General features: G+C 42.1%; 1 protein-coding gene across 8 annotated transcripts in view; it reads right to left on the bottom strand.

Moving 5' to 3' along the window:
* The window catches only part of drc3 (dynein regulatory complex subunit 3), a 52,009-nt gene that overhangs the window by 32,464 nt on the left and 2,904 nt on the right, over positions 1–16,641 (bottom strand). For 5 of the 8 annotated variants that reach the window (XR_013548673.1, XM_078417866.1, XM_078417864.1 and 2 more), the window contains exons 2-9: positions 14,051–14,208; positions 13,679–13,856; positions 13,172–13,288; positions 11,236–11,402; positions 10,981–11,139; positions 7,910–8,029; positions 4,916–5,028; positions 3,696–3,870 (exon numbers count right to left, since the gene is read on the bottom strand). Coding sequence is in view for 7 of the 8 variants with exons in the window: in XM_078417866.1 (XP_078273992.1) it covers positions 3,696–3,870; positions 4,916–5,028; positions 7,910–8,029; positions 10,981–11,139; positions 11,236–11,402; positions 13,172–13,288; positions 13,679–13,838 (1,011 nt within the window). In the remaining variant the exon portion in view is untranslated. The remainder of the gene's footprint in view (positions 1–3,695; positions 3,871–4,915; positions 5,029–7,909; positions 8,030–10,980; positions 11,140–11,235; positions 11,403–13,171; positions 13,289–13,678; positions 13,857–14,050; positions 14,209–16,641) is intronic. The other 3 variants (XM_078417862.1, XM_078417867.1, XM_078417861.1) reach the window with 3 other exon arrangements.

The following is a 16,641-nucleotide window of genomic DNA, read 5'->3' as shown; positions in this document are numbered from 1 at the left end:
CCCCTTGTTCTGGACTCCCCCAACATTGGGAACATGTTTCCTGCCTCTAATGTGTCCAATCCCCTAATTATCTTATATGTTTCAATAAGATCCCCCCTCATCCTTCTAAATTCCAGTGTATACAAGCCTAATTGCTCCAGCCTTTCAACATACGACAGTCCCGCCATTCCGGGAATCAACCTAGTGAACCTACGCTGCACGCCCTCAATAGCAAGAATATCCTTCCTCAAATTTGGAGACCAAAACTGCACACAGTACTCCAGGTGCGGTCTCACCAGGGCCCGGTACAACTGTAGAAGGACCTCTTTGCTCCTATACTCAACTCCTCTTGTTACGAAGGCCAACATTCCATTAGCTTTCTTCACTGCCTGTTGTACCTGCATGCTTCCTTTCAGTGACTGAATTACCCTTGAGAATATGGTCAGATTCCTTCTTGAACCACTGGAGTCTCCAAGTTGTGGGTATATCTACAATGATGTTAGGGATTTGATCCAGTGATGGTGAAGGAATGGCACATTTCCAAGTCAACATGGTGTGTGACTTGGGGGACATTATCCAATTGGTGATGATGCCATGCTTTTACTGTCCTTTTCTTTTAACTGGTAGAGGTCAAGGGTTTGGAAGGGACTGTCTAAGAACAAGTCGTGTTAAAGGTAGAACGAGAGGCTGACAGGATTAGTAATGGAATTCCACAGCTTTGGATTTTCACAGCTAAAAGCATTAATTTGGAAAAAGTGGAATTTTGCAGAATTGTAGAAGATATTGTATATCAATGATTTGGATGAGAGAATTGAATTTTTTGTGGCCAAGTTTGCAGATGTTATGAAAATAGGTGGAGGGACAGGTAGTGAAAATAAATCAGGGACAATGCAGAAGGACTTGGCAGGTTGGGGGAGTGGGAAAAGAAGTGGCAGATGGAATTCAGCATAGCAAAGTGTGGAGTCATGCATTTTGGTAGTATGAAAAAAGGTATAGACTATTTCCTAAATGGGGAGAGAATTCAGAAATCAGAGGTGCAAAGCGACTTGGGAATGCTGGTACAGGATTTCCAAGAAGATTATTTGCAAGTCAGTAGAAAGAAAGGGAAATACAATGCGTTACTTTGAGAGGACTAGAATATAAAAACAGGGATTTAATTTAGGCTTTATGAGACACTTGTCGGACTGCATTCTGAATATTTTGACCAGTTTTGGGCCCCATGTATTCCATACGGAATCAAGGGATATGGGGAGAAAGCAGGAACAGGGTTATGATTTTGGATGATCAGCCATGATCATATTGAATGGCAGTGCTGGCTCGAAGGGCCGAATGGCCTACAATTTTTTTCTATATCTGAGGAACGATGTGCTGGTATTGCAGAGGGTCTGGAGGAGGTTATGAGAAAGATCACAGGAACGATTGGGTTAACATATGATGAGCGTTTGACAGCTTTGGGCCTGTAACCACGGGAGTTTAGAAGAATGAGGGGGGACCTCATTCAAACATTGAATCGTGAAAGGCCTGGATAGAGTGGATGTGGAGAGCTACCACTTTCACTAGTGGGACCGTCTAGAACCAGAGGCCATAGCCACAGAATAAAAAGGTACACCTTTAGAAAGGAGATGAAGAGGAAATTCTTTTAGTCAGATGGTGGTGAATCTGTGGAATTATTTGCCACAGAATGCTGTGGAGGCCAAGTCAATGAATAATTTTATGGCAGAGATTGACAGAGTCTTGATTAGTATAGATGTCAGGGGTTATGGGGAGAGGATAGGAGAATTGGGTTAAGAGTGAAAGATAGATCAGCCATGATTGAATGGCAGAATGGCCTAATAGTGCTCCTATAACTTATGAACATATCTAAAAAAGGTATAGCTGAAGCAAATTACAAAGATAGCAAAGGGCAAGACGATTGATAGAGCTGATAACATGAAATAGAATTTAAAGACTGGCATAGCTTAAATGAGGCAGCAGTATTTTGAATGTCCTTGGGTTTAGAGAGAAAATACAATCAACACTGCATTTGATTGCTCAGTGTCGAGGTCACAAATTTCTAGATGAGAATTTCAGCAATAACAATGCAGGACAGGAATTGGATAAATTGGCCCAGGTTAAAAAAAAAATGTGATGTTGATCTGGAAAGTTTAGCTGCTCAGGCTTAAACATGACACCACAGTTGCTAACTGTCTAAGTTCTATTTCATTCAGTAGCAATGGAATGGTGGAATGACTAGGAAGAGTATTTGTAAAGGTATTAAATTAGGTACCGTGTAAATGGTAACCACACAAGTGCTCACACATGGATAAGGTGCAATGTAATATTTACAGCAAAGATTTTTTGTGGAGTCACAAAACACTGAAGATGCTGAAATTTGGAACAACAAAAACAAATTTTTGGAGGAACTCAGCCGGTTGGCTAGCATTTGTGGAGGCAAAGGGAAGGGTCGATGTATCATGCCTTTATATGATTTTTTTGTTTGATGCAAAGCTTTAACGTAAATTTACCCAATGCATTGAAAAAGTTGACTAAAAATAGCTCTCTTAAGCATTAATTTAATGAACTCATATTATAGGAGATTCATCAATTGATGGACACGGATTGACAATAATCAACTGACTCATCAAGATTCATGGAGCCAATTGTGCATTAACTTGTCTTCAGCAATAGTTCCATTCTTATAAATTTTGTCCTCATGGTCAAATGTATATTAAATGTATATTTAAATCATGGGAAAAGTCTCACAGGAGAAACTATTATTAAGGCCAAATCTAAACCATGATTTTGGAGAACTTTCAAATAGCACAACCTTCACTGCAACTTTTTTATCTTGGACCATAAGCACTGAGAACTCATTCCTTCACATACTATATATGCTTTCCATAGATGCTGGCTGAGCTACTGACAGCTACCAGAATTTTCTGTATTAATGAGATTTGTAAACATCTAATTGTTAACACTTGACCAACACCCTCTACCCTCCTGCCCCCAGCTCATAGAAAAAGGTGAATATTAATTTAAATAACAAATAAATCACACAGTATGAATGTAAACATGTACTATTGTTCATCAGGTGAAGGAAGGAAGGGGGAAGTGGTTTAAACCAGGCTGTGGTACCGATTCCCAGCCAGTGATCTTCCTTCAATAGGTATGTTGATATTGTTACTTTGCTTGAAATCTACAAAAGTTGCATTTACTTGGTTTCTATGGCTCAGTATTTCATTACTGTACACTAAGGCATCAAAGAATCCTGCAGAATTGCAACATTTCAGTAAGATAAATATTTTAATTAAATACCTAATCAAACAAGTAGGCTTGTGAATGCTCATACTGTGGATAACAACGCTTATGTCATAAACTTGAATTTGCAAGGCAAAGTACAATTTTTAAAAGGCATTTGGACAAGTACTTGGATAGGAAAGGAATAGAGGGATACATGTCTAATGCAGGTAAGTGAAATTAGCATAGATGGCATCACAGTCAGCTTGGATAAGTTGAGCTATTTTTGTGCTGTACATATTCTATGACTCTATAAGATAGTATCATTCCCCTGCTTGACATATATTTTCAAGGTCTCTCTGTTCAACAGCTATTTCATTTCTTTAACAAATACTGTAAACATCCACTCCAACATCAAGAACCTCTCTATATATGATGACTGATTGTTTTCCAGCACTATTTGGATTTACTTTACCTTTTGGATTTAATTTTCAACCTACCTCTTTGTTCTTCTCCTCAAATTCCTTGATAATCTTTACTCCATTTTGCTGATTATCTTCGTTTGCTTCTCGCAAGCATTCCAAAAAACTTTCCACTTCTTTATTGCGTGTGTCGTACCCTTCGAGTCCATATTTAAAGAGTTTCTGGCAAACTTCGGTGAACTCAATTTTGTATGTGGCAAATTGTCAAAGATGCTATGTTGTACAGACTGGAAAGGTGGTGTGTAAATTTCTAAAATGTGACTTTCACTAATAATCAATCTCAATCCTTTCATTGAGACATTGGATGCTGCAGTTCATTCCCCAACTGCTGTTATCAGAACTGATTTGTCAGACATAAAAAGCATTAAGAATCAAAAGTATTAACCCAAAGATCAGATGTTCCATGGGCAACAATCACCACATGGTGGTTTTTACCTTGGAGACATCTTGTTTGGTAAATTTACACTGTCTTTCATCTTAACCTGCCAATATCCTAAAATTCAAGTTTAAAAAGCCACTGACGTTTTGCAAGTTTAAACATCAAAAATAGATATGGTTCCTCATTTTGTTTCTTCTTGAAATAAATATTTGACCTCTGAAGAATATCAGAAAGTTTGAATGCAGGCAACTACTGACGTACTACTGGGTTAGGGCAGCACAGTGGAGTAGTGGCAGAGTTCCTGCCTTGCAGTGCCAGAGACCTGGGTTTCATCCTGACTACTGGTGCTGTCTTTACAGTTTGTATGTTCTCCCAGTGACCCGGTGGATTTCCTCCTGGTGCTCTAGTTTCCACCCAGATTCCAATGACATGCAGGTTTGTAGGTTAAATGGCTTCTGATATTTGGTTCTACCCTACAGACTAGGAACAATGTATGGGTGACTGTTGGTGGGCTTGGACACTGGGCCAAAGAGCCTTTCTTGATGGTGTATCTCTAAACTGAACTTAACTAAAAACTAGACAATTGCTCTAATCATCGCTGCATAGGAAAAGTGAAATGAGGTCCTATTTGAAAGCAGTATTGAAGGCAGGCTTGCAAATTTGGCCTCAGGGGGATTGTATGGGATTGTTCTGATGGCATTTGTCTTTACCAAACACCTGCACAAAAATGTTCTTATGTTTAAATCTGGAAACCCAGCACATTACTAACAGATGTAAAGTTGGAAAAGACGCAAAGTTGGATACACTAATGGTGTATCTTAATGTGCTTAATATATTCATAACTCTTGTAAAAGGATATTGTTCCACAAATTCTGACACTCCGGGAAGCAGTAAAAACTTTAGTGCTTCAAGATCTTCTGTATACATGCTGTCAAACAGACCTGGCCCATTCAGATATTCCACATATGCGTCCTAATTGCAGAATGGAATTATTAAACCAAGAGAACTTGTTACACTACAAGGGGAACCACACACCAATACTGCAAACCATTTGACTGTACAGTGAAGTAAATAATGAATCATAATTTAATTGTTAGCAGTTGCATTCTGGGGCTTCATCAATTAAAATACAATTCCACCACAATGGAAACTACAGTGCCAACAAACATATATGGTCTCATCCTACTGTTCATTTATGTGCAAATTAATCTAAGTTTAAATAGCAAGACATGGAAATTAATATTATCTATATTTTTATTCAATTTGGGAAGTTTCTTAAACTACATGGGTTGATAGATCCTTATATGTAACATTTTTCAACTTTAGTATCTTTATTTTTCCAGTTTTACTCTTTAGCTCTGAATTTAACAATTTAAGAAAGACTGAAAAGGGATGCTTGGAAAGGTCAAGAAACAACATGGTGTACTTCACTGGAATTTGGCAGATGAGTACAGCTCATCATTCAAGGAACAAAAGTATGAAATAAATGAATTCAACTTAATGCCCTGACTCAACCTCAAAATGTTCTTGGTCTTACACAAATCATGCTGATTGTTTATCTACACAACCATTTGAGGGAACAATAAGGCATCACTATTTTCAAGATTCAGCAAATTATTGAAGAATCCAAGTTAACCTTCTCTTTGTCAGAGATACATTCTCTCCCATAAAGTGTAGGAAAAAAACCTGCAGATGCTGGTTTAAATCAAAGGTAGACACAAAATGCTGGAGTAACTCAGTGGGTCAGGCAGCATCTCGGGAGAGAAGGAATGGATGACGTTTCGGGTCGAGACCCTTCAGACTGATGTCAGGGGAGGGGGCAGGACAAAGCAACACCTCCAACAGGATCCCACTACTGGCCACATCTTCCCATCTCCACCCCTTTCTGCTTTCCGCAGAGACAGTTCCCTCCATAACTCCCTGGTCCACGTCCCTTCCCACCCAAACCACCCCCTCCCCAGGTACTTTCCCCTGCAACCGCAGGAGATGCAACACCTGTCCCTTTACCTCTCCCTTCGACTATCCAAGGACCCAAACCGTCTTTCCAGGTGAGGCAGAGGTTCATCTGCACCTCCTCCAACCTCATCTATTGTATCCACTGTTCCACATGTCAACTTCTCTACATCGGCGAGACCAAACGCAGGCTCAGCTATCGTTTCGCTCAACACCTTAGCTCAGTCCGCCTTAACGAACCTGATCTCCCGGTGGCTCAGCACTTCAACTCCCCCTCCCATTCCCAGTCAGACATTTCTATCATGGGCCTCCTGCATTGTCATAGTGAGGCCCAGCGCAAATTGGAGGAACAGCATCTCATATTTCGCTTGAGCAGTTTACACCCCAGCGGTATGAACATTGACTTCTCTAACTTCAGATAGTTCCTCTGTCCCTCTCTTCTCCCTCCCCCCAGTCTTTCTGTCTCCTACTACATCCTATATTTGTTCCGCCACCTCTCCTGACATCAGTCTGAAGAAGGGTCTCGACACGAAACGTCATCCTCCTCTCTCAAGATGCTGCCTGACCCGCTGTGTTACTCCAGCATTTTGTGTCTACCTTCTCTCCCATGAAGGTTAGTGTCTACTGATCCAATAAACAGAGCTTACCTTCCCACTGCTTGCTAACCCTAGAAAATTGCCCACTTGGTTTTGGTTTGAAGCATTATCCAGACCTGTGTGGAAGGAATCCTTGTGTTGATCAGTCTGCCCTTTACAGGTTCTATTTGCAAACCATTGATCAATCAATGAACTGCAGACTTACCTGGTTCAAGTATTGTTTTAAATATATAAATTTTTGATTTTCATTATCAGGCATGTCATTTACAAGGAAGCAGATTGAGAACCTTGTGACCTGATGTCGAGACAACAACCTTTCTCTCAATGTCAGCAGGAGATAGTGTTCAACTTCAGGAAGCGATACCCTGGTTTGCATTGACAGCGGTTGGTTGAAAGCTTCAAATTCCTAGTTATCACAAAATGCTGGAGTAATTCAGCAGGTCAGGCAGCATCTAAATTCCTAGTAGTAAATATCACCAACAACTTCTCCTGGAACAGCCATATTGAAACAATGACCAAAAAAGCACACCAAAGGCTTGCTTCGCTGATATATGACTCTCTAAAATAAATGATAAAATGCTAAATTAAACTAAACTCTAGCCCTGCTCTCTGTTGCAAATCATTAAGTGGTGCATGGGAATTCAATAAAGTTATCATAATACATGGGGAAGTACCTGGGAACAAGTGAAATTCTGATTCTTCAGCATACAAGTGAATGAGCATCACTATGCATGAGTCCTGCACTTATATTTTTGCTAATTCCAAATATCTAATTTTTTTTTCTTTTGCCTTATCATGGTTGGGTCATCAGGCTTTCCAAATGATTGATGAATGAGTCTGAACTGCGTATTGACAGGTTTCTTAATTGTAGGAAGAGAGTGTGAATTGTCTGATCTTGACCTAGTACATCTTAAAACTATAATTACCAGCAAAGATCTGAACAGTGATTAAACATAAGAAATATAATTGATGTTCTGGAAAATAAATACAACTGCAGATGCTGGAATCTGAGACAAAAACACAAAGCGCTGGAAGAACACAATCAGTTCAGTAGCATTTGTGGAAAGAGAAATCTGTTAGCCTTTTGGGTTAGGCACCCTCCCACGGAATAGCATTTTCCATTTTTACATTTGATGCTATCTTCGCTTTTCATGCAATTTTCGTTCATAACCAAAACTGGCTAAATCCAAACTTTTTGATATACATCGATATAACTCTTATAGGGAACTGAGCTGCTGTTGGAGTAAATACTTAAGTGAAGATTTGATGGTTGTTTGTATTACTTTATGGTGCAAGAGGTTTACCTGATGTAAAGCCAGCTCTTCTTCTTCCAATCTCATCCTTTCGAGGGATTTAAATTCCAAACTTTCTTCTTGTACCAGGTTCGCAATGGCAGAGTTATGCATTTGTAAAGCAAGTTCTTTCTTTAACAAATAGACATTTGTTTTATTTATCACAATTGCAAAACTATTTTTTCCCTATTGTTTTCTTTCTTCCCTCCTCTCAGTTAGTTATTCTCCCAATGCATTAGGTTCCCAAATGTCTACAATGATAATGTCAAGTCAGCAGCCTCCAAAGAACAAATAAAGAAACATACGAACACAAACATTAGAAATAGAGGAAGCCACTCAGCTTCTCAAATCTGCTGTGCAATTTAATAAGATTATGGCTGATTTGATTCAAAGCATGTTGGAAGCGACAGACTTCCAATTGTAGTGGTCACGGGTTGTAGTGTTGGAGAAGGTGACTGCTGGAGATCCTACTGCAGCTGGGTGAGCAAGTGAGTAAAGCACAGCTTGTAGCAGCTGAATGGTGTGGCAATGGAAGGAGCTGATAAGGCCATGCCGATCTACTTCATTGATCCAGTGCCGCCAGGATACTGGGCATTAAAGTAAGAAAATAAAAAATCACATATCTCTGAGGGCCAAGCTCGGACTTTTCAGAAACTTGGAAGTTGCAAGATGGCACCAGAACATGACAACTCTGTGTGCTGTTCCAGAAGAGGATCTATTGTACTCGTGTACAATATTATTTCACTGGACGAATAACAAGCAGAACAAGCATTTCACTGTATCCCGATACTTGTACAATAACTAAACTAAAATGGGTGATCCCTAAGCTTTAAACAGTGATACCTAATTTTAAATTATTTCACAAGAGAAAACCCTCTCTACACATCCATCCTGTCAAATATATAAAAGGATAATATACATTTCTCCTTATCCTAATATATAGGATCTTATCTATTTCAATCGTCCCCATTTACTCTTCTAAATTCCAAACAATACAAGCCTAGCCTTTCAAATCTTTCTCATGAGATACCCAACAGATTCCAAGTATTAGTCCAGTAAATCCTGTCTAAACTTTTTCCAACATATTAAGTTCCTTTTTTAATAAATAAAAAGAGACATTACTGTACACGGTATACCAGGGGTGGTATTACCAATAATCAATGTGACGGAAGACAAAATGTGACCAACCACAGTATAGTATGCAGTAAAAGATAACATGGTTAGCTTTCCTAATTACATGGTGTACCTCTTTGTAAATCATGCACTGGGATACTCAGAACCCTCTGCATCTCAGAGCTCTATCATTTAGGTGATGTTTTTGTTTTGCCAAAACGGACAATTTCCCACATTAACGTGACTGAAGACAGAAGTCACATGGCAGGTAGTGACTAGTGGGGTGCCACAAAGCTTAGTGCTGGGACCCCAGTTATTTACAACATATATTAATGATTTAGACAAGGGAATTAAATGTAACATTTCCAAGTTTGCGAATGACACAAAGCTGGGTGGCAGTGTGAGCCGTGAGGAGGATGCTATGAGGCTACAGGGCGACTTGGATAGGTTGGATGAGTGGGCAGATGCAGATAATGTGGATAAATGTGAGGTTATCCACTTTGGTGGCAAGAACAGGAAAGCAGATTATTATCTGAATGGTGTCAGATTAGGAAAAGAGGTGGTGCAACGAGACCTGGATATACTTGTGCATCTGTCACTGAAAGTAAGCATGCAGGTACAGCAGGCAGTTAAGAAAGCTAAAGGCATGTTGGCCTTCATTGCGTGAGGATTTGTGTTTAGGAGCAAGGAGATTCTACTGCAGTTGTACAGGACTCTGGCCAGACCACACCTGGAGTATTGCGTGCCGTTTTGGTCTCCTAATTTGAGGAAGGACATTCTTGCTATTGAGGAAGTGCAGTGTTGATTTACCAGGTTAATTCCCGGGATGTGGACTAACATATGATGAAAGAATGGGTCGACTGGGCTTGTATTCACTGGAATTGAGAAAGATGAGGGGGGATCTTATAGAAACAAAAGAATTCTTAAGGGATCGGACAGGCTAGATGCAAGACAAATATTCCCCATGTTGGGGGAGTCCAGAACCAGGGGTCACAGTTTGAGGATGAGGGATAGACCATTTAGGACTGAGATGAGGAAAAACTTTTTCACCCAGAGTTATGAATCTGTGGAAGGCAGTAGAGGCCAATTCACTGGATGTTTTCAAGAGAGAGTTATATTTAGCTCTTGGGGCTAACAGAGTCAAGGGATATGGGGAAAAGCAGGAATGGGGTACTGATTTTGGATGATCAGCCATGATCATATTGAATGGGATGCCTGCTTGATGGGCCACATGGCCCACTCTTGCACCTATTTTCTATGTTTCTATTAATGCTGTGACACTATTTTGTCCCACTCCCAAATATTCTCTTCACAACTTCCTTTCCATCCTATCTTTGTGAAACTCAGCAAATTTAACAATCACCCTCTATCTTCTGCCAAGTCAATGTAAAAAGTTGAGGCCCAGCAACGATCCCTGTGACACATCACTCATTACATCTTGCCAATCAAGCATCCAAGAGGTATGTGAACATTCCCAGAAGAATCACCGGGAGAGAGAGAGGTACCAGAGAATGATTGTCATTTTTAAAATTGTACCTCAACAAGGACTCAGCACAATAAAGAGGAAGAAAGGGGAGAAAATTGGTGCAAATGTTAAGCAGCAAATGTTTCTTAAATTCTAAGCGTTGGATCACACAGATTCGTCAAATGATGTTGCAAAATCAGCAAAAATCACAAGGGATATTTGTCTAATAGATTTCACATAATTTTCACTTAATGTTACAAGTTTGAAACGCACGTGAAAGGACAAGCACCTGAAGACTCCCATATCTTTGTGTAGCACAGAACACTGGACAGTTAAATTATGAATGAAGATCTTGTTACAAATTATTGTTTAACTAATTCTTTACAATTACAAAGCTGGATGCTAAACATAATATGACATTCAATCAGATAACTCCTTAATGACTGCGCATAATAATCATCATCATATAATGTTTATCACCAATCCACTCTTATGTAATACTTACAGTCACTTTATCTATTAATCTGAAGTCCAGGTACATCAAATTAGGCAGAAAGGCAGGGATGTACATACTGTACCGTTCATTTTCACTAACAGGGTTTCCAGCCAGATTCAGAGTCCGCAGCCTCTTAAATCTTCTTAAATAGACAACCTGCAAAAAAAACTTTATTCTAATTTAGAAAACTGTACAGAAACATAATGTACTGAAAATGTTTAAAGAAAACAACAAAATCAACTCCAGTTAAATTAAATCGCTTACAGATTCCAGGTCACTGATATGATTTTTTCCAATGGAGAAAATTTGCAGGTTTACTAATGAGTCCATGTTTTCAAATTTGGAAATTCTGTTACTGTACAGACTAAGGTCTTCCAGTTTAACCAGTTCATCCAGGCCTTCAATCATTTCGATGTTGTTAAAAGATAAATCTAGAAAAAAAGATTGATGTTTTTTGGAATTATTTATTCATTACTTTTTTTTTCCCCACACAAAGGGCGGTGGATAGATGGAATGAGCTGCCAGAGAAAATAGTTGAGGCAGGTACAATGACAACATTTAAAAGACATTTGGACAGGTACACGGATAGGATTGCTTTAGAGGGCTATGGGCCAAGCGTGGGCATGTGGAAATAGTGTAGTTGGTCAGCGTGGGCAAGTTGAGCCAATTTCCATGCTATATGACTCTACTGAGGGCAGTGAGTGCCCGGAACGCGTTACTGTGGTTGCTGGTTGAAGCAGATAAGTTAGTGGCATCTAAAATACTTTTGGAAAGCCATCTGAATATGCAGGAAATGGAGGTTTCTGGGTTATGTGCAGGTAGAGATGTGAAGGTTATAGCATCATGTTTGGCACATACATTGTGAGCCATAGGGACTGTTCTATGACCTAATACGTGTTACTCACCACCTTATCTACCCGTGTTACCACTTTCAGGGAACCAGGTTTCTCTGTCCGACAACATTCCCCAGAGCCATGTCACTTACTGTGCATGTCCTGCCATGGTTTAACTTCCAAAGATGTATCACTTTGTACTTAACCAAGTTAAATTCCATCTGCCATTCCTTTGTCCATTTTTGGAGTCAATCTGGATCCTGTAATAACCTTAGACAACCTTCTTCACTGTCCGTCACACCACAAATTTTGGTGACATCCATATACTCATTAATCATGCCACCAAAATTCTCATCAAAATCATTAAAATAGATGACAATCAAAAGGGGGCCTGCACTGACCTCCTTTAGTACATCACTTGTCACAAGCCGTCAATCTGAAAAACAAACCTGCACGATCATTCTCTGACTCACACCAAGCCAATTTTGTATCCAATTGGCTAGGTCACCCCTACCAGCCCTGTCCATCATGTGGTACCTTGTCAGGTACCACATGGATGCTGGGCCCATTGCTGTTTGTGGTTTCTATCAACGATTTGTATGAGAATGTACAAGGCATGATTAGTAAGAATGGAGAGGACACATAATGAAAATGATTATCAAAAATTACAACAGGCTTGATCAGCTGGGCAAGCGGGCTGAAGAATGGCTAATGTAGTTTAATGCAGACAAGTGTAGGGTGTTGCATTTGGGAAGTCAAACCAGGGCAGGACTTTAACAAAGAATGGCCCTGGAGAGTATTGTAAAGTAGACGGATCACTGAAAATGGCATCACAGGTAGACCGGTGGTAAAGAAGGCTTTTGGTACATTAGCCTTTATCAGTTAGAGTATGGAGTACAAAAGTTGGTAAGTTATGTTACATTTGTACAAGCCATTGGAATGGCCACATATGCAGTAATGTGTTTAATTTTAGGTCGCTCTGTTATAGGAAACATGTCATTAAGCTGGAAAGAATGCTGAGAAGATTTTCAACGACGTTGCAAGGACTTGAGGGGCTAAACTATAGGGAGAGGTTGGGAATGCAAGAACTTTATTTATTGGAGTACAGGAGACTGAGGGTGATCATATACAGGTGTGTAAAATCATGACAGGAATAGATAGACTGAATCCATGGAGTAATTCACTATTACCTGCAACCTTCTCTGACCTGACTCATGCAGGTTTTTCAACACCTCCAGGTTGTTCCACAAATCAACCTCCTCTTGACTGTTATGTTACTTCACTGAATGAATCAATTTTAATAATACAAAAATATAGCTAAATTAAAATAAAATGGCAGTGCTAATATTCTGAGTTTTTAAGCTTACCTAGCCATATCAGGTTGCTCAGTGTGTTCAGTCCTTCAATCTTTTCAATGACATTGTTGTCTAACTGGAGTTTAGTCAATGATGTGAACTGCCACAAATTGTCAATCTTTAGTATATCTATACCAGGGAGAAAAAGCTCAGATTTTATCCCGATCTTCCTTTCTTATAAAGCCTTCTTAAAATTTTTGTACGTCAATCTTTGTATCATCACTTTTTACAGAATGACTATTATTCAGACTCTGTTCATTGTTTCTCAAGCCTTTCCATCCCCGTCCAACACATTTCCTATTTTGTTTACTGTGAAATACATGTTATTATTAACAATCACAGGGTAATCACTGGCCACTCAGATTCAAATATCTTTCAGTATATAGGAATAGATATTTTCATATTTAAATAAATGCAAGAGCACATTCTCTGGCAATTAAATGTAAATCCTTTAACAATACATAGGTAGTATTTATACCACAAAGTATCGTCACATAAGTTGTCACTGGTAAAACATACTTTGAAAATCAAGTTGAAGGTGGTCAACATCTTTGAAGTCAATTCCTTCCATTTGGGCTATCTGTCCTGCTCTTCCCGATGGTCCCTGTTTCTTCACCATCTCTTCAAGCATTTTATCATCAATGACACTGGGTTCAATTGTTCTAAAAGGCTGGCTCATTTTAAACAGCTGTATTCACTTAAAAGGAAAACATAGGAATAGCATTGTGTTTCTTCAACAATATTATCAATGAAATTGAAATTCTGATGTTGCAATGATCATCAGAGATTGTGCTTCTCAGTGCTTCTCAGCAAAAGTGGTAAAGCTGAAAGATGTGTGACCCTCAGCTGCTCACATACCTCCCATTACACAAATCTGCAGTAGTTACTCACCAACAATCTGCTCACTGATGCTAAATTTGGATTTCCCAAGAACACCTGGCTCCAGACTTTCTCACAGCACAACTAAAAAGCTAGTTTCCTGAGGATTGGCTGCCTTTGACATCAAAGCAGTATTTGGCCACATGTGGCATGAAGGAGCCCTGGTAAAACTGAAATTAATAGGAAGTAAGAAGAAACACACCAATGAATCAGATCATACCTCACATAAAGGATTAACAAGCCATCACCATCTTCTCTACGCCTGCACCACCGTCGTACAGTCTCATGTGGTCTTTTATTTATAACATTTTCTAGTTGATCAAACTACAATGTTAACTCTGTTTCTCAATCCAAAAATGCTGCCTGGCCTGTTGAGTATATCTAACACTTTCATTTAACACTTTCATATTCTGCAATTTTTTGCCTTGTAATAAAGCACTGAAGTTAGAACTAAATTATTAATATGATCAACATCAATTGTTCAGAATGTGAATAAGGCAATATTGAAGTTTTAAAATATGCTTTAACATTCATCCTTTATGTCATCGAAAAGACTCAGTTCAATGCACAAAAATATGTTATCCATTGGATTTAGGCGAGGACATTATGCTTTAACATTTGAAAATTCAGCTCCGACTACTGTTACTGCGATGTTTAACTGGGAAGAGGAGTGGAGGGGGAGGGGGGAGTGGGGGGGAAGGGGTGGTGGAGGTGGGGGGGAGGGCAGAGGAGGGGAGTGGGGGTGGGGTAGAGGGGGAGTGGGGGTGGGGGGAGAAGAGTGGGGGGGGAGTAGGTGACTAGGGAATGGGGAGGAAGAGGATGGAATGGGTGTTGGGGGGAGGGAGGGGGGATGGAGTGGGTGAGTGGGGGGGATGGAGTGGGTAAGGGGGAAGGGGGCTGAATGGGAGGGGGAGGGGGGATAGAGTGGGTGAGTGGGGGGGAGGGAGGGGAGGAGGAGGAGGTGGAGGGGTGAGGGGGAAGGAGTGGGTGAGTGGGGGGAGGGAGGGGGAATGGAGTGGGTGAGGGAGGGGGTGAGGTGGGGAAGGAGGGGGATGGAATGGGTGAGAGGGGATGGAGGGGTGAGAGGGGAAGGAGTGGGTGAATGGGGGAGGGTGGGTGGATGGAGTGGGTGAGTGGGGATGGAGGGGGGAAGGAGTGGGAGGAGGGAGGGGAGGATGGAGTGGGTGAGTGGGATGCGTGGGAGAGGGGGGGATGGAGTGGGTGAGTGATGGGGAGTGGTGGGTGAGGAGTGGGGAGGGAGGGGGAGGGAGTGGGTGAGGGGGGAAGGAGTGGGTGAGGGGGGAAGGAGTGGGTGAGGGAGGTGGGATGGAGTGGGTGAGTGGGGATGGAGGGATGAGGGGGAAGGAGTGGGGGAGGGAGGGGGGATGGAGTGGGTGAGGGGGGTTGGAGTGTTTGAGTGGGGGGGAGGGGATGAAGTGGATGAGTGGGGGAGGAGGGAAGGGGGATAGAGTGGGTGAGTGGAGGGATGGAGTTGGTGAGTGGGGGGAGACTGACGGAGAGTCCCTGACTGGAGGGGGGGGGGGTGGGGGGGGGTGGGGGGGGGTGGGGGGTGGGGGGATGGTGGGTAAGGGGGGAGGGGGTCAAAAGGGGAGTTGAGGGGGGGATGGAGTGGGTGAGTAGGGGGGAGGGGAGGAGGGGGGGAGTTGGGGAGGGGGGAGTTGGGGAGGGAGCGACATCAATGCAGGAGAGCTTTGGGCTCAACGGATGTCCTCCGGATCAGCGAATGCGCAGTTGGGGGAGGGTTGCCATTTTGGGTTCTGCTCCGGCGCGTCCACAGTTGGGGGAGGGTTGTCATGTTGTTTTCAGCTCCGGCACTTGCGCAGTTGCGGGAGGGTTGCCATTTTGTGTTCAACTCCGACCACATGTTCGACGTCCAATTGGTCCAGGTCTGACGTGGGGGGGGCGCCGGCGCTCCCCGCTCTGATTGGTCACCAGCGCATCCTTCTTCTTTTTTTGCGTTTGAGGCAGCAGAAATTATGTAACGCCCTCCAGGCGCTGTAGCCAGTGCAATGTACTGTTGTCGAGGGCTGTGAGGTCTACCCCTCCACTAGGGGGACGGAGGACAGTGCAGTTGAACATGACAATGCATGTTGGCATTGAACCGGCCGACCCCTGTGCAGAGCCGGTTCAGGGCGACCCATTCTTTGCGGGGCATGTCCGAGCCGGTTGGGGCTGTGGTGTTCGGTGTGACAGTGAATTGAGGAGGTCACAATGTCTGTTCCCAGCTGGTTCTCCATGCTCCTCGTATGTTGAAACCGGGGCCACAGAGGGTTGCTGCATGACGGGAGAAAGGGTGACGCCTCCGTCCCCTTGGTGGAGGCGTTGAGGTCCCAGTTGCTGTGGATCCTGGGCGAGGTGGTGCAAAAGATGTTTGGCATCCGATGGGGCCTTGCACACCAGCTTATGAGTGAAGAACTCTCTGCGAAGCTTGGCGGGTGCAATAACTGCGAGCACCGGCGGGAGGTCCATCGGAGTAGGGCATAGGCAGCCTGTGATGATCCGCATGGTGTCGTTGAGGATGGCATCTAGCTTGCTAGTATGAGCGCTGCGGCACCATGCTGGGGCGGCGTACTCAGCGGTGC

This window comes from Rhinoraja longicauda, chromosome 21 (assembly GCF_053455715.1).
Source record: "Rhinoraja longicauda isolate Sanriku21f chromosome 21, sRhiLon1.1, whole genome shotgun sequence".
Taxonomy (NCBI): Eukaryota; Metazoa; Chordata; class Chondrichthyes; order Rajiformes; family Arhynchobatidae; genus Rhinoraja; species Rhinoraja longicauda.
Note: the sequence above shows the minus strand (reverse complement) of the source record. Positions and strands in the feature narration are given on the sequence as shown.